Source organism: Dromaius novaehollandiae, chromosome 16, assembly GCF_036370855.1.
Source record: "Dromaius novaehollandiae isolate bDroNov1 chromosome 16, bDroNov1.hap1, whole genome shotgun sequence".
NCBI lineage: Eukaryota > Metazoa > Chordata > Aves > Casuariiformes > Dromaiidae > Dromaius > Dromaius novaehollandiae.
In genome coordinates, this window is record NC_088113.1 from 14,296,860 (window position 1) to 14,315,070 (window position 18,211).

The 18,211-nt window shown below is 41.6% G+C and overlaps 1 protein-coding gene across 6 annotated transcripts in view; it reads left to right on the forward strand.

The window, feature by feature from the left end:
* The window catches only part of DOK5 (docking protein 5), a 45,707-nt gene extending 27,777 nt beyond the window's left edge, over positions 1 to 17,930 (forward strand). For 2 of the 6 annotated variants that reach the window (XM_026101912.2, XM_026101919.2), the window contains 6 exons: positions 4,714 to 4,828; positions 4,906 to 5,046; positions 5,792 to 5,981; positions 7,758 to 7,893; positions 14,534 to 14,654; positions 17,218 to 17,930. In XM_026101912.2, coding sequence (XP_025957697.1) covers positions 4,714 to 4,828; positions 4,906 to 5,046; positions 5,792 to 5,981; positions 7,758 to 7,893; positions 14,534 to 14,654; positions 17,218 to 17,288 — 774 coding nt within the window. In that variant the 3' untranslated portion in view covers positions 17,289 to 17,930. The remainder of the gene's footprint in view (positions 1 to 4,713; positions 4,829 to 4,905; positions 5,047 to 5,791; positions 5,982 to 7,757; positions 7,894 to 14,533; positions 14,655 to 17,217) is intronic. The other 4 variants (XM_026101918.2, XM_026101916.2, XM_026101915.2 and 1 more) reach the window with 4 other exon arrangements.
* Positions 17,931 to 18,211: the final 281 nt, after the last annotated feature.

The window sequence follows — 18,211 nt, forward strand, 5'->3', positions numbered from 1 at the left end:
GGATCTTGCACGGAGGGGCTCTTCCCATCTTGGAGCACCTCTGAATCTCGCAGAAAACTGCAGCAGCTCAGCCTCAAAGCAGGATTGGGACAGCAAAGCTGTAGTTGGGTAACAGGGTTGTTTCTTGGGCAGAACGCATGCATGAGCAAACAGCCTGGAAAGCCTTGAATTGACAAAGAAATTCCCCTGTGTGATATCACATGTGCCATTGATTTCCAAAAGATTCCCAGAGTGCCAAAATTTGTAAACTGTTACTCTCCCTGTGTGCACAGAGTCCTGCACCAAAGGAGAACTTGTTGGGAAGTCAGCTGGGAAGAAAAGTGTGTGTGTGTGTGTGTGTTACCATGGTTATTTGGACCTAGATCAGGGATTAGAGTTGGGGGCTACATGTCCATCACCTTTTGGAGGGAGGTGTTTTGGTGTCAGCTCGTGCAGTTGTACAGAAATGAATACCATCAAAGTCTTCAGGTGCATGTGAAGAATTTCAGAAAGACTGTGCTGTGTGAAATGCCACTATACAAGAGCTCCTGAGTAGTCAACACAGCACAAAATAGCCTGGGAACTGCCAAATGTTGTACCCAGGATTTCTCTGTATATACATACCTCTTTCCCATTTTGTGGATAAAGCATGAGCTGCAAATGATTTGACAATCACTTAAATTGAAGATAACTACTGAAGGTATTTTCATCAAGATTTTGCCAAGGGATGAAATCACCTGTGACTTTATTTTTCCAGACTGAGACAGGACTCTCAGAAGGGATATGTATTTGTAATACATTGTACTACACTTACACAGTATAGTTTATTCTGCATTTGCATGGCATAAAGTGATTCCTGGAAGCACCTGACTTACTGCACACTTCTGCAGTGTGGGCACTTATCTCAGGTCATTTTCCTGCATCTCCTCCCTTGTCCCAACATATAGCCCTCAGATGGGGGAAAAGTGCTTGGGAAAGGCTGTATGACAGACTTGTAACTACCTTTTGAGTGCTAAGTTGTTTCTTATGCTTTAGATACTCTCCTGTCCTGTTCCCTTCCTCCCTGCCCTGTATGCCCACCTTGCAGCCCCAGGGAAAAGCTGATCATCCTGAGTTCTACTTGCACCAATGCTGGTGCCACTTACGCTCTGCATCTTTGTTCTCTGCTTCCATGTTGATAATAAGGAGACATTTCATATGTAAAGACAAATTACTGTTGGTTGATATCTGAGCAAAGGAAAACAGACAACTGTGAGGGTAACAAATGAGAGAAATAATGGTTTAGATAATCTGTTTTGTGTACTTCATAATGCAGTATGGTTAGAAGGAGTACCCTAATAAAGAGTAAATGTAGGAGAAAGCATAATCAAATGAAAACAAATTTTTCTGTTCAGAAGGATGATCTTGGGGATTTCAAGCACGAGCAGCATCTTGTAAAATTGCTATTGGAATATATTTCTCTGCCTTCGAGATTACTGCAGTGAAGTACTTCATAGCCTTTTGAGAGGAATTGATAATAAGAGAAAAAATTATTGTTGTTTTCAGCTCCCAAACAATTGGATTGTTCTGTTCATGTTTCCATACTTAGTCATTTCAAAAGGGAAATTCAGAGGGAGTTTTATGCTGTTGTGACATCAAGTCACCCAACAACCATGCTTCTGTCCATCTTAAGTTTTGCACAAATCTGCAAAGATCTACTGAAGTGTGACTCTAGCATAAAGTGGCTGCTCTCACTTACAGGGAAGAGAAGTGAGAATTGTGCTGGGCTGTAGGATGAGGGAGGAGCTGCTTGGTACCCTTCAGTGAAGCTGCTCTTGACTGTGAGGTCCAAAGAAAGAACACTGCAGGTTGCAAGGCTTCTGTCCTACTTCACATGTCAGGTGGATCTTGGTCATTCACAAATGAGAATGACCAGCTGCATCTGGTAGGAGGACCTGGTCTGGAGGGAAGCCATAGGTATCTGAGATACTGGCAGGAACAAATATTCCAGAGATGATGCAGTGCCAGGGCTGCAAGATGAATATGACACAGATATAAGCAGCTGTGTGCAAGGCTGGAAGCCTTTGTTGGGGAGGCAGGGGTGGTCTGGGGATTGGAGTGGGAAGACTGGAAAGGTAGAGGATAACTCCATTAGTACAGAGGCAGGAGGGAATGGGTGGTGGATGCTGTGCACCACGGGTGCAGAGACGGCAGGAGCTGGTGTAGGGGGACTGGAGTAGTTGCAGCTTGCCACACTAAGGACGCAAGACGAGTTTGGGAGGTAGAGTGTGGTCTTAGGGGTGCTGGGAGTGGGGAATATAAGATGCACAAGGCTGGAGTCCTAGTAGCAGAAGTGTTGATCAGAAATGTGTTGGTCCTTTACCGCACAAAGACAAAGCGGTGTTTCATTTCATCTTTCTCATGCTCCCAGCAGCGTTATGAGCATCTGCTCCCACCTGGCCCAGAGGTGCAGACTTGGTCCGAACACAGGCTTGTTAGTGCCACTGTTTTTTCCCAGTGCTGTGCAAAAGCTTGCAACCTCCCACGTCACCAAGTGTGCTCTGCCTGCCTCACTAGGATTCCCCTGCTTCCCCGCTCCGCTGGGCGGTACAGCGAGGCAGCGCATGCTGCTTAGTCCTCCGGGGGTGCAAGCAGAGCACAAGCAGTGGCTGAGCAGGTCGTGCTTCAGAGCCGCCTAACTGCCTCAAGGTGCTCTTAGCTCTGAGCTCAGTGTCGACAAGGTGAGGTAGTTTGCTGTTCCCTCACTAGTATAAACCTTCCCTGACCTCATTTAAGCCCTGCCATAGTGCCCTTAGGATTCATCGTGCTAGAGAGAACTGCTGTGTTATCCAGCAGCAGGAGTGTTAAATGCTTGATTTTAAGAAATGAGCTTTTTGTTGGAACAAATCCTAGATAAATAATTCATTAGCAAAACATACGGCCAAATTCTGCTACTGTTAACTTGAACTCGGTTAGGTACTCACTTCATCATTGGTCTCAGTTTCATTAGCATGCAGCAAATGTAAATGTGTTCAGCATAAGTGTCAGGGTAGCTGCTGTCCTGAATGAAAAAGTCTAGCTCTTTTTTTGTCTTGCATTTGAATAATTTTGTGGCATGCGAGAAGAATGAAAGTTGAACTTGGCAGCTGGCAATTTGTGCTTGACCTGTCATGTGCCGAGTACAATGGGAATATGTTATGACAGATTTGTCATATATAGCAATGAGTTTGTCAGTGTCTTGTTAGCACTGGGGAATGTGCTCCTATCACAGGACCTCCTGTAAGAGTAAGAAATGCTCATGCAAAATTAAGCACAATTAGGGAGTCTCAGTTTTGACACTTCTTATAGTCTTGAACCTGGAGGCTATAAAAACTTGATTTCTAGACTTGGCAGCTCTGGCAGAGGGCTTGGTGCATTCCCTATGGGACGTTCCTTTCATTTTGGTACTTCCTTCTGTCACCGACTACAGTGTGAGCTTCCAGACACAGGCTCTGCTGCTTGTTTCCTTTATTTATTATTTATTTTTTCTTAACGAGATTGCCCACTAATTGCTCTTTGTCCCTTCAATGCGATGAGATTACCTTTTCAGGGATCTTGCTTGAATGTCTCACTCTGGCTGCCCTTTTTCTCTTGCTAGAAGGGAATGGGCAATAACTTTAGAAGAAGCTGGCTTAGGAGGAAAAGCCCTGGAGATGCAATGGGTATCCTGGTGAACACCAAAGTGCTCTGGAGGAACGCTGCTACATTTTGCTGGGCCCTATAGCACTGATTACTCTTTGTAGTTTCTTAATTTTTCAGAGAAGATAATTGCTGTATTTCTCTATTTGGAGTTAGTACTAGTTGGTACAAGAGCATTCCACAAGGTTCTGGTCTGTGCCACCAGTGGGACCAAAGGAGTGGAGGTACCCGTTATTATTAGCCTAAATGTTAAAAGGAATGAAATAATGAAGAGTTCCCCCTCAGACAAATTTGAGAATGTTGTTTATGGGCATGAGGGTGAAAACCAGATATAGAGATATGAAATGCCTGCAATGTGTATTTACTGAGGGTATGTGTAAGATAAGATTTGTGTTCAGTTTTTGGAATGAAAGCTATTTTTCCAATCTTTTTTTGTCAAACAAATGAAAGAAGTCTGTCTAAAAGCCTGAATTTGCTTTGTGAACTTTCAAAGGTATTTTAGATATCTAATTAAAAATACATATTTTTAGTTAAGTGGACTTAAATAGCTGTGTCAAAAAATAGCTTAGCAGTTTTTAACCATTCTTACAATTTTGTCCTCCATGAAGAAAGCTGCAGTACAACCTGCTCCTCCAAATGGGTGAATTCTTTAGGCTTTTAGCATCTATTTGCTTCTGCTATGTCAGGTTGACTTTTTTTTTTTTTTTTTTCCCTCATGCTTCATCTAAATATTTCCCCGAACTGGGTCGAGCACTGATTCTTCTACCAGCCTCTTGGGTTTAATCCTGTTTTGACTGGGTTATGCTGAAGCTCACAAACGGACAGGTGTTGACCCTGGAGGATGTGGCTACTTTGTCGCCCAGGGTCTTCAAGTTGACTGTCTATTGTGTCAAAACTGCATTTCGTTAAGAGCATGGCCTTGCGCTCGCTCTCTCTATTCTACACTTGGCATTTTTCTCTCCTTTTCCAGGAAATTTATATATGTGTATATGTACATATACAAACACACACACAAAATTTATTTATTTATTTATTTTTCCAAGGCCCTAATCGGAACTCCAAATTGTGCTTTTCCAGGTCACAGAGCTCAATAATGTGAAGAATATATTGCGGCTGCCAAAAAGCACGAAGAAGCATGCTGTTGGGATTTATTTCAGTGATGACACATCCAAAACTTTTACTTGCGAGTCAGGTGGGTAAAATGGCAAAGCACATTAGAAAACAGAGGCATTAATTGTGAAATTATAAACATATTATACCTACACACAGATTTTCTGGGCATTTATACAGAACTTGAGGCAGATGAGTGGTGCAAGGTGTTGCAGATGGAGTGTCTTGGAACGCGAATTAATGACATTAGCCTTGGAGAGCCTGACTTGCTGGCATCTGGAGTGGAGAGGGAGCAGAGTGGTAGGTACATAAAATGCTGACCTTCTAAATCCTTATATCCCAAAATACTGCATTATTTTGAAGCTTTTGGACTGTGATATGAAAACTAGAAGTAATTTGGTATAAAGAAAATTCTATTTTTTCAAGCCACTTTTTTATTTTTATTTTTTCTTACTAGCAGAGATAAGAGATGATAAGCATGGTAATCATGTGTTACGGATTTTAGAATTATTTTGGAACAGCACTTTTATTTCTCGGGCAAGTTAGTTGCCCTTGGAGATAGGGACTTTTTTTTGTGTGTTTTGTTGTACAGGATCTGCTACAACAGAGTTTCAGTCTGTGACTGAGGCTCTTAGGCAACATTGTAATGAAATAATAAATAACAGTAATTGCATACGAAACTTCAGCCCATGGCTACTTCACTTTCCTATGCAAATAAACTAATTACATGCACAAATATGCTTGCAGTATATTTATTCATGCACACAATTTTATTAATTGCTTGCAAAGGTCAGGATTATGTTGCAGTTCTTTTCTGTATCTGAATGCATGCACAAATCTTTTGAAGCCCTTCGTGTGTAGCATTTTGACTGCTCCAGATGTTGAGTTTATTGAGTTAGTGGAAGGAATTGAGTGTTTGCTCTTGGATTAATTTTTCAAAGTGAAAATAAAGTCTTGTAATAGAGCTGGAAAATAGGAAATTCCTTTAATGACTTGTGCATTTAATGGGCAGGGATTTTAGACTAACCTTCTGTTTTTCTCCCAGAGAGATTCAATGTGTATTTGATGCCATCCCCTAATTTAGATGTGCATGGGGAATGTACCTTGCAGATAACATTTGAGAATATCTGTCTTTGGGACATCCAGAATCCCAGAATAAAACTCATCTCTTGGCCATTAAGCGCCCTCCGACGCTACGGGCGGGACCCCTCTTGGTTCACGTTCGAAGCAGGGAGGTAGGTGTGCGTTGCTGCAGTACGTTGCTGTCCGTGGTGGTGCTGGGTGGTGCCCTGAACGCTGCTGAGGACTGAGCTTACCTTCCTCAGGCAGAGGCTAGTCTGTGCCCTCTGTAAAAAATATAAAATACTGAAAGCAAATATAAAATGAAAGCAAATAAATCTGCCAATCCCAGGTCGCAGCTTGAATGCAAGCAGTTGCCAAATACAGGTGCCTGTGGGTGGAGGGGAGAGAGCGGATGGAAAGACTGGGAGACTGGGAACTGGAACACTGGTTCAGGGGACTATAGCGGGAGGCTGACAGCATGGTGTGTTACTTTATAAAATAAAGCTGTACAAGAGCTAGAGAACTGGATGGACAGATTTGGGGAAAAGAGGTGCACATATTCCTGAATTTGTACAACATGGGCCCTTGAACACAGTGGAGAATTACAGGTTTTAAGTAGCTCTGTAGTAGGAGATTTGGATTTTAATATTCAGAGCAATGAGTGCCGTGTTGTCTCCCAAAAGCAAACTAAAATAATGCAGAAGGGCCTCTTGTTTTCTGTGAATTATACTCCTGTTTTCCATCTATTTGATGAATGGGTTTATAAGGAGTTTGAATGCATTTTCTTGTCTTTTAGAGAGATTGTTCTCTATTTCTTCCTGCAGCTCAGTTTTAATGAGCTGAAGTGTTTGTGGGGCTGAAGCTGGAGCTCCTGTTTGTTGAACTAAATTATCAAATATTTTTAAAGTGATATGGATACATTATTTTAGATAACCACATTAAAGAATTACAGTGGTAAAAGAAACAGAGTATACAGTTAACTTACCTGGAAAAAGAGGAGGCATTTAAATGTCCATCCTCCCTATTACTGCAGGATTTAGTTCTCTGGGAAAAAGGATATGTTTGTTTGTGTATGTGTGTGTACACGCACACATATTTTTCATTTAACTGATCACACGTTAGCCATGATGGTAAGACAGTGCAACTGGGACTGCTAAGGATATGTATTTAGTGTTTCAAGTGGAAGGCAAAACTCTGCTTTCAAAGCTAGGAAAGTGTGGAAGGAAAGTGTAGTTTTCCATGTGGAAGGACAGTTCTGTTCTTGCTTTACGTCCCCAGCCTCAGTATTAAAATGTCACTTGTAAGTTCTGGTTAAGCTTTTTGCTTTTGCCGAAATGGATGCTTTGTTGCAGGCCGATAAAACTAGAGCCGTTTCCTGCAGGTCTTAGGGGAAGCTCGTATCCACCAAGTAGCGTGCAAAATCAGTAAAACAACTTTGTCTGTACTCTTCTGAACAGATCTCAGTTTAATAAAATTTAACTTGGCCTATTTAAAAAACACACAGGGAAGTAATATTTTTTCCCTTGCCAGTGCTTCTGATGGCAAGCACAACATACAGGATCTTCGGGATATTCGCTAGGGTTCATTACAGCGGTGTTTAAAAGCTTGGAAGGGGAAGAAGACAGAGTAGTTTTGGCATGTAGATTCTAGTTAGGAGTCTAAATCTTTAAAGTCTGGGCCTTGAGCATAAACTCTGGAGTCTGAGATTAGTGCCCCTGTTTGGCAAAAGAAGCACCAAGGTGGGTTAAAATAAAAAGACTGGGCTGGAGCTCTTACGACCCAGACATGAAGACTTCCAGATAACTTTGTTCTGTATTTCAACAGCCTTTGATTTCTGTTACTACCTGCATGATAGCACTTCTGCAGCAGCATGTTAAAGTTGAACTTTACAGATCACCAGAACAACAGAAAACCTCACGTTTGAATGCTGTATGCTCTCACTTTGGCAGGATGTGTGACACAGGAGAAGGACTATTCATCTTTCAGACAAGAGAAGGGGAAGCAATCTATCAGAAGGTGCACTCGGCCGCTTTGGCCATAGCGGAGCAACATGAGCGCTTGCTGCAGAGTGTGAAAAATTCAATGGTACGGCTGCTAGTTATGCTTGTTATCTTGCACTTGGCACCAAAGAATAATACATTTCTTCAGTGTGATTTTTTTTTACCTTCTGGTTCACAGATAGTAAGCGTTCTGTCTGATTCGTTCCTCTTATTAACTTGCTTCTGCTTGAATGTAACATTTAGAGCTGTATATAACTGGGATTGCTTTTCAAGATTCAAAAGAACAGGAGAAATACTAATGCCTTAGTCTTTCACTTTTTGTGTTTGCAAAACCATCACTAAGTGTTAAAATATACAGAAGAGATGATCAGATCTTGTCAGTGCACATTTGCCATTCTCATTAGATTCCCTTAATTAATCAGCATCATGAGTCTGGAAGCACTTCTCATCAATTTATTTGCAAAATGTTGTGGCTAATGCTCAGTTTGCCATTTGTTAATTGATGTCTGTGCTTCAAGGATGATTTGGAAAGAGTCATATGGTTCAAATGAAACTCTGGGTGGGGGAGAAACAAGATGTTTCTGATCTTTTAGTGGATGTCTGTTTTCTGCTACATATGCCTTTTGTGTCTTATACTGCTTTTATGATACTTGCAACTCTTAGAAAATATAGAAGTATAAGATGCAGAACTAACATACAGATTGAAATGCTCTGGGACCTTCAGAAGTGTTATGTCTAAGGAAGGTATTTATATGGCACTTATACCTAAAGGATTTCAGGTGCTTATCTTTTTTTTAATTTTTTTTTCCTCATGAAACTTTTGGGGTGAAAAGGGATGTTCTGTTTGTCCCATGTGACAACTCTGTGCTGTCAGTTCCGTGAATCCTGGATCAGAGTTAGTATCCTGAAGATAAGGCTTCCTAGAATGTGTAAAATGCTCATAGTGGGCAGCTGTGTGAGAGCCTGCCTGTAAACAACATTTCCATATTACTATAGGTTTATATAACCTGCAATAAGGCTTATGTTGTATTTTCTTATTGTGAGCATTAGTTCTGCTGCTATCCATACCATGTCTAATCCTTTCAGTAATTCTCCTAACATCTTGGTTTCAGGGATAAGTTATAATAACAAATAATACTGAGGGACCCAGCAGGGATAGAATAGAAAATGCCATTACTATTTTGGTAATTTAAAAGATGAGAATGGATGTTGAGGGAATGAATTATCTTAAATATTGTTGTTGTTTTTCCACTCTCTTGGTCTTGAGCCAGAGGTGGAAGCCAAATCCATAATAAGAAAGTGATTTCTCTTAATATCAGTCCCATCAGGAGTAGATAAGGGGTGGAGGAGTAGTAGAAAGGAAACTGTTTCCAAGTATCCAGGCCAATTTTGTGGAACTAGATAGTTCAGTTGAGCATCCTGGCAAATGGGTAATTATGTTGTAGCTTGTAGAGCAGGTGGGATAACTGAAATGGGAAAATAGCTGCTCTAAGCAAGGAAAATTCAAGTCTGCTTCTAAGTGATGTGGGTCATGTAATACTTTTTTTCAACAAGAAAGACTAATGTGACTGTGCTAATTTCTGGTTGATTCTACTTTGTTAACTTTTGGCTATTGTTGCAATACAGTCGCTTCTGTAAAGTCTGTGGGAGAGCTCTTTGAGGCTGAAGTTCTAGCTTAACCCTTTAGTGTGAGGAAGAAAACTCTGCCCTGTGTGCATTTAGAGCATGTGCTTTTTCCAGGCATTTCCAGGTTGATTAGGAAGAGCTTGACAGTTTGTTTTGTTTCTCTTTCTTTCTTTCTTTCAAAAATCTTAGAGCAGGCAGGTAAACATTGCAGTCAGCAACAAGGTTATTTTCCCCTTCCCTATCATCTAATCTCATCTAATCATCTAATATCTAATGCTATTTTTGACTATTAAAAAAGTTAATCCTAGTTAGTGAAGGCAATTTTTTGTCAAAAATATTCAAAATAGCTAACTTGGGACAGATGGGTAGGTGATGTGGTTACTTATCAGTAACTAAATTAAGCAGATTATAAATAATCTAGTGTAGGTCAGCATAGCTAGCAAATAAGGACTGTTTGTAGCCCACCAGTATTAGAAGAGATAACTTGTTGAGGAAAAAACGCTTTCAAAAAACCCAGAAATTCAGTTACAATGATCTCCTGAAGTGAATAGGCTTTCAGGCAACTTCATATTTGGTGTTTTTACCTCCATGTAATAGCAACTTTAATGCATGGTATCTGCAGTTCTGTAAAACTTCCGTTTTACAAGTGCCAGTATGCTCAACAGATGCACGGTTGCTGTAGATTTCAATAGAGAGCAGCTGCACAATTTCTAAAAGCTTTTTCATGAACACTGTGTCCAACCATAACCTCTAAATCTAATTTTATAGGACATAGAATGCTATGCTGGGGATAAGAACATATTCCTGTCTAACTGAAAGTCATGTAATTTAGTTAGTACAATGTAATTGTTTCAGATGAGCCCATCTGCTCTGAATATGGGTTTCCCCAGCCTGTTATAAAAATGTTGTTTGGTTCTGAAATAATCAGCAAGACCTGGCTCCTTCTCTAGGGTTCAAGGATATTTAGATTTAGACCTGGAGGAGCTAAAGCAAAGGATCGTTACATCAGTATAAAAATCAGATGCCTCATTTTGCTGATTGCAAAATGTTGTAAGCTGCATCTTCATCATTCAGAATGACTTATTTCCTCTGTATTTTTCTTCTGCTTGGACACTTCAACAAAGAGTTCATTGTAGATGCTTGCGCTTCATGCTCTGCTGTCTGAGCTGCATCATGTTTCTGTCGCCCAGAATTATTTACCCTCTGTGAGTTTTTGTGTTAGTGAGGCTTGAGCTGTTATTTACAGAAGGATAAATAAAAGTAGAAAATAGGAGATGCTGGTGATGAGAAGTTAAGTCTTCATCGAGAGGTCTTCTGCTCGCCCCTGTAATCGTGGCTGCCATTAGGTGAGTGATCTGGAGGGCGATTCTCCAAGGCTGAGGTGACTTGTGGGAGCGATGACTCGCTCCAGCCCTCTCCCCACGTGGCTGCTGTCCCCAGCCTGGGTAGAGGGGGACTCGGGTGTCCGTAGACAAGAGAGCATGCCCAGCCCTGGGGCTGGGCTGAGCTTTAGTGTCTGTCACCTCACAAGCTTTATATTACGGTGCGTTGGTTCAGTGCCTGAATGCAGCTTGCTGTGGCTTCTGAAATGTGGAGAACTGCTGTGATAGTGGTTCCTGAACTGGGAGCCTCAACCCTGACACTTGCTGTTAATGTCCTGTGGCTTTCTGGCAAGGCCTGAGCACTTTCTGGCAAGAGTATATAACACTTTCACAGGTGGGTTTCATTTATTTTCCTTTACAATGAATTCAAGGATTCTCCTTTTTCCCCTTTTTGAAAGGAACAAAACAGCTGGCTCTGCTTGGCAATGCATGAAGCCTTTCTGATCATTTGGTAACACTAATCTCATTCAGCTGCTTCTTTCCTTTCACTTTTGCACTGCCAAACAATGGAAAGGAAATATCTATCCAGATTGCAGGTGTGTATTCGTGAAACCCTGGTTATCTCGTTGTCATAAGACCTGACCAGTGTAATGCTGAGACTTGACCGTTGTCATTTATGCCTGGCTCATGGTTTAGGCTGTCTTGAGAGACCTCATTACAACTTGACACCCCCTTAGAAGAAGTAATTAAAGTGAACTTCCCGATTTGGCAGCTAAAGCTCGGTGCTGCATAGAAGGATACCATTAGCCAGCTTAATGGGCAGCCTGCTCTCCCCCCTGCCAAAAAAAAAAAAAAAAAAAAAAATCGAGTGCAGTTTATACCAGGTCCATCTGATGTGCAAGAGTTTCTAAGCTAGAATGTGCTGTTAACTCTGGCCATTTCCATAGGTGTTCATAATAGTGGAAACTTAAGTAAGAGGGGCTTACTAACTTTTGAAGTAACAGAAGAATATCTAGTATTACCTAATACGGGTAATAAAAATGGATAATAAAAGAAAGCCAGGCAAAACAGCAGCAGTGTTAGTAGTTTAAATTCTGAAGATGTTTGTGTTTTATTGCAGTGTTTCTTTTGTGTGTTTGTCATGAATTCAGCAATTGTTACTTAAGCAATTATCTAAGTAACTTTCATTGATTACATGAATTTGCTTTGTTAGGAAGAAAATCCTCTAAAGAACACAGTGCAATCCCCTCCACGTGGGGATCCAAAGAAGAGGGTTTACCTAGTGCCAATGCAGCTTGTTTAAAATAAGTGTGTTTTGCTAGGTCTCTGGAAATTGCAGTCCAGCCTGAGAAAACAACCAAATCTAATATATCAAATTATTTTTTTCTTCCTTTTCTTGATCTTCAAAGCTAGCATGGGAGAATGGGGATTTTTAAAAGGCGATGTTTTGGCCTCCAATGTTAGATTTGCTGATTGTTCTTAAGGTGAGATCCAAGAAACAAAATGCTTATTCCTCCTTCCCAGAGCCCCCAGGTCGTCTGGGAACCAACTACGCCATTGACCAGATTCGTGCTTTGGCCCCGTGAACCTTCTGCTCTGCTGTGACTGCTTCTCAGGGTTGCTGAGGGCTGCCGCTCTGTCTCTTCTGCTGTGGGTCACTCGCAGCTGCTGTCGCTGAGGGGTGGCTTCATGACGTGCCTCGCTGCTCCTTGCCTCCTACTATTTCCTTTGGTTTAAGGACTTAATATAATCCCTGCTGTGCATAGAGGGAGCTGCATTTGAGCCATTTGGCAATCTTGACCTCTCTTTGGCTTTCAGCTCTTCCCTTTGTCCCTGGGGAGATGGTGAGAGGCTATGGATTAGTTGTCTTCCAGTTAGCAAATTACTTGTTATGTTAATGATGCGCAGAGCTGGATGTCCTGTCCGGTGCTCCGCTTGCCATCGTCTTCCAGGCATGTTCCAGCATATCAATTCCAACCGTTTTCAAGCTGCTTTTCAGCACCGAGAGCCTATGTGGAATAAAGCCAGGTCATTATCAAGTTATTCCTACTTTCTTGGTTGCCACAGAGATACAGTAGGTTAATTGTGAAATGAAATCAATCATTGTTAAAGCTGCGTTTGCGCACGGTCTGAGGTGTTTAGATGAAGTTCTGTGTATTCAAGATGTAACATACTAATTCTTTTCACTAGCTGTGGGTTTAAAAAAATTCTTTTCCCTGCTGATTCAGTTCAGGAGGGGCTATACTTCTGGCCCCCTTCTGTGTCTTTATCTAATCTGCTTTCCCAGCTGTTTCTCTTTCTTTCTCCCAAGATATCCTGTTGTTTTTTGCTCTCTTCCAGTCAGCTGAACTGTTGCTCCAACTCCTTTAGCTTACCATTCAACTTGCCATTAAATGGAGCCACCAAAAAATTATCTACAGTTGGGAAAATGTCAGACTCGCAATGCTCTGCTGATTTTTGTTTCCAGTAATAGATCCTTCATTGTTTGTTTCCATGGTGCTGAAATGTGTGTGGTAATACCGCAATCTATTCGGGCTTTATCGAAGGAATATACATGGTACATAACTACATGGTACAATGTAGGTGGAAACTTGTATTGTGCAGAGTGATTCACATCTTACTGACTTAGAGGTGGTTGTTTGAAGAGCAAGAGTTGGCTTGATTTATTTATTTTTTTGCTTTGACTTACTTTCAGATCACAGGCACAATGTCCACCGTACAGAGAGGAGGTTGAGGGTGGATAGCCGCATCTAAATAACTTCAAAATGGCTCTTTGCAAAGACAGCCAGCCCTTATCTCTGCCTCATCTGTGCTTGCTTGACCTCTTTGTTTTCACTCTAAAATATACTGATATTTCTGTAAAAGATTCTTTCACCTCGGGTTTGACAAAAGTAAAATGTAAAAGCTTACTCTTTTATAAACTAGCATGATAAATTTGAAAAATCATTTGAACTGATGTGTTTTCCGGGGCTTTGGGAGGAGAATTTTAGCTGTACAGTGAAGCTTATTTTTAAAATCTGAGTAATTTTTTTATCAACCTACATGTGTATGCTCTAGCAGTTCATGTAAAAATTGCATTAAAGGGGTCAGTTCTCATATATTCTTTTGTTAAGTCTAATATAATTAACAAGGGCCTGTGATTGCATGAGAAAACAGCTGAAGATGCTTTCTGGAGGGGGGAAGTGTGAGATGGGGCTTCCAGCAATGCACTTGAGCCCTGTGCTGTCTCCCAGCACACCTGGATGTGCTCTTTGGTCCAGGATGTTAGTGTAAGGGTGCACTTGAGCTTGTGTCGAGCTCTTGTGTTGACTCGTGAGGAGTCAACATGCCATCCAGCTGGCATGTTTCTCAGCTGTAGGAGAGGAAAGATGGAAAGAAAATGCTTCAAAATAAGTAACAGTAGGTTGTCCTCAGCCGTGTGAAATGTCAGTCGGACTCTCGATGCAGCTAGTACTCTGTCTTCTGCTGATCCCCAGTTTTTGTTTCAGCTGCTTGAGTTAAAACTACCTTTAGGGGAAGCAGCCCTAGCCCAGGACCAGGGAAGCGCAAAGGTGAGCTTTGGTGTGCAACTGCAGTGTAGTCTCCTAACCTGAGCGGTGTGTGCCCGTGGGGCCCAATCCCTGGTTCCATCACAGCTGCGGAGGGTGGACAGACAGGGGCAGGGAGAGGCTGTGGCGGTTATTGCGTTAGAAGTTCTTGCAGGCAGTGGCTGTGCCATTCTTGGAAAACTTGCAGTAAACACGACTGTCTCCTTCACATTGGTTTGCCACTTTGCAGCTCCAGATGAAAATGAGCGAGCGGGCCGTGTCCCTCAGCGCCATGGTGCCCTTGCCCCGGAGTGCCTACTGGCAGCACATCACGCGGCAGCACAGCACCGGCCAGCTCTATGGCCTGCAAGGTAAGGACATGGTGTGTGAAATGATCAACGCGCACATTGGATCACGACACGTGTTTTGGTGCCATCTCAGCTAATGCTGATGTGCAATCTAAGCAAGTTGCCAGTTGCTGTTTATGGTCAATGGAGGCAGGGGCACATCCCACCTTCGGTGGGTGACTTGGATTTGTAGGGGGGTTGTCATCAGGTGCTTCTTGATTTGACTAGTTCTCTGACCTTTTCAGATAGTTAAACATGGAGAAGTTGCTATTACAGTACTGCCAGTTATCAAGGTCGCCCAACCCTTCCTGCTACCAAACTCTGTTTAAATGGCATCTGAATTCTGCCAGACTGTTTGGCTATCCTCTCCTTTGGATGCCTGCCTCACACTAAGAACAATGTGATCTTTGTTACACATTTTGTTTCTTTGATAACATTCAATCAAAACGATTGCATCCTTGAAAACAGCTGAATCTGGGGAAGTATAAGGAAATGGCCACGTTAAGTGATTCTAGAGAATCATGGCTTGACCACCTTTGTTGCCACCACGCATTGCAGGAAGCCTTGAAGAGTGGCAGGGAGCTGTCTGTTTTATATGTCCTCCCTGCTGTCAGCCCAAGGGACTTGGGCTCTTTCTTTCTTTCGGAGGCTCCTGCCCAAAACTCTGAGGGCCTCAGCAGAGGTGGATTCACCACTAGGCCCCCAGGCAGTCTGGGCACCCTCTGCTCCCGTGGTGGTCACCGGGGGCATCTAGCGGTTACTGGGCGTATGGCCGGGCACCCGGTGTGGTGCAGGGTGGGCGACGGGGGATCGCTAACCGGGCACTGACTGACCTCTTCCTGCTGGTGAAATGCCTGTTTAGTTCAAAGCATGTTTCAAAATTGTGCTTTCTATCTTTTGAGATAAAGGAGACAAGTGGAAACGGCAGCACCTTCCAAGCGGTGCCGTTATTCTGAGCCTCGTTCCCCAGCGGCACCGCTGGTGAGACCTGCGTCCGCCAGTGCGGAGGTGCAGGTGCTTAGTGCCTCTCAGGAGCTGGCCCTAAATGAGCTGCTTGTAGTTGTACATGCTTTATTAGTTAAAAGTGTAAGTCCCATTTGCATTATAAACTCACTCTTTATGCCGATATGGGCTGCCTGAATTAGTGTTAGTATGGAAGTCAATGAAACAGATGTAAAATAAACAAGGTGGTAAACTTTCGTTCTGTAGAAGGACTCGGGAGTAATGCTCGTACTAACATGGAGATGTCATTTGCCAGCATGAAGCATTCAGAAATCGCTAGTCAGATGCTTTAAAAGATCCTGGTTTAGAAAAATGAGCATCTTTGGAATCCCCTCCCCCCCCCCATTTCTTTCTCTTTTCCCTCTCTCTTCCCTCACTTCACAAGGTAGGACTTTCAAGGAATAATGAGTTAGACATTTATTTTACTTTTTTAATAAAGCTGGAGACTCCAGGGGTTGGAACCATCAGAACATGAAGCATCACAAGCTGTGATTAAAGACTGAAAGCGCTGGCAGCCCCGAGATATATAGCCCTATTTCATTCTTATCCTCTGATTTTCAGCAACTTGTAAATAAAGCTAATCATATTTTTCCCCTTTTTTCCTTTTTTTGAACACTAGAGGGGGCAGACAACACATAAAAAGCCCTAACTAAGCCCTGCAAATGTTTCAGAGAAGGGTAGAATAATAAAAGCAGCACTGACATGCCTGTTTAAGCTTGTTCAATAAGTTAGGGCATGGGAAGATGACCTGCTGGTGGCAGCCTGTGACACGCAAGAACAAGACTGCTGGCAGCACTCTGACACAATCCGTGGATTGCTTTCACTGTGCCTTAGTATAGAGTCCTTTATTAAAACAATAATTCAGCCTTGAGCTGCCATAAGATAGGTAGACTGTATTGCTACAAACATTTAGGAATATTTAGTTTAGTTTTAGTGGAAGTCTTTCAAAAATCCTGGCCCTCAAAAAAAAAAAAAAAAAAAAAAGCCATGCAGACAGCGTTGCAATTGGGAGACTGAAGTTATAGTCTCTTCCAGCAGTCAGGGCTACTATTTCAGTGGTATCCTGAGCGTTTCTAATTAATTAGGTGACCAAAATCTCAGAATGCTAATTATTACTGGATAAGACAAAATCATCAGTGTAAAGTAACTGCTATGCTGAGTTGTATAATTCCCATATATATAGAGAGAGTGCAGCATTTTACTCACTGAATGGTAGACACTATTGAAATTTTGTATGCACAAAGTTTCTTTCATCTAAATTGGAATTTATGGTATTTGAATTGGATCTCTTTTTACTTTCTTATACAAAGAAAAGAACTGATGCTAATATTGTGAGATAAAGGGTGATTTTCATTTTAAATACCAAGTTGGAACTTTTTTAAAATTAATTTTCTTGAAAAAACTTTTTGTTAAAGAACTGTGAAAGAAAGTCCAAGTCTTCATATTGTTTCTGAGACAGCAGCAGATTGAGCAGATACAGGTGTAATTAAAAGGCTGTAATCTGTAGTTCAGAGTTAAAATATGCAGTGTTTTATAACAGACTATTCCTTACTACTGTTGTTCTATTTTTGCATCTGACTTGGAGAAGATGTTTCTAGCCCGATGAAGCTTCATCGAACGGACACTTTTCCTACCTACAGATCAGAGCATCGATGAAGGAACGTAAAGAACTTTGCAAACTCTTTGTCTTCTGCCAAGCTGCCCCCATGGATGGCCGTGATGATGATAAGCAAGGATGGAAACACTGGAAAAATTCAGGTTGGATGAAAAATTCTTGCAATACAAAGGGTTTGTTTTGTTTTTGTGTTTTTGTTTTTTTAACCTTGCCAAAAGTTAAATCTATTCTGTAGATAATTGGGGGAAAAAAAATAAAATCGAGCAAACCCTCCAGTGTGTGTTTTGTATCTTACAGCTGGATGGAGAAGAAATCTCTCCCTAAATGTTTTAAATGTTTTTTTGTATAATATGTATGTTGTAAATACACGACTTCTCTCTGTTTTATAGTAGTGTGGTTCCACTTTGTCTGTTACCACTGTCGTTCTCTGATGTGAACTCTGTAGGAGTCTCATGCTTTGTGTTTGTTGTAAAGCTTATCCTTTAGTTATGAACATTATTGTTCAGCCTTATCCTAGACCTTTGAAACGGTGGCCAGTTTTAAACAGTTATTGGCTATTTTTTTCCTGTTCAAAGCCTGATTAAGACTTGATTGATTTTTCTTTCAAAAGCACACTCTCTATCTTCTATTTCCTGTATTTATTTCCAGCTCTGTAATGTTTAAAATAAATTTTTCCCACTTAAGTTGTAGTACTGCATTTACTGTTGGTAAATCAGCATCACGACAGCTATCGTGCAGCTGCTTTTGTGCCAGAAGGAAGCATGGAGTGGGAGAACAAGTGGTTTGCTTTGGATCTTTCTTCCGCAACCAAAGCAATGCAACCGCTCTTTGGGTATCCTAGTGCAATAAGGTAGAAGATTCAACAAGAATCTCTCAGTTTCACGTACAATTTTTTTGTCAGAAAACATTTGTTTTGCTTGACAGCATCCTTATTATGTGCTGCTTTCATAGATTGGTACCAACA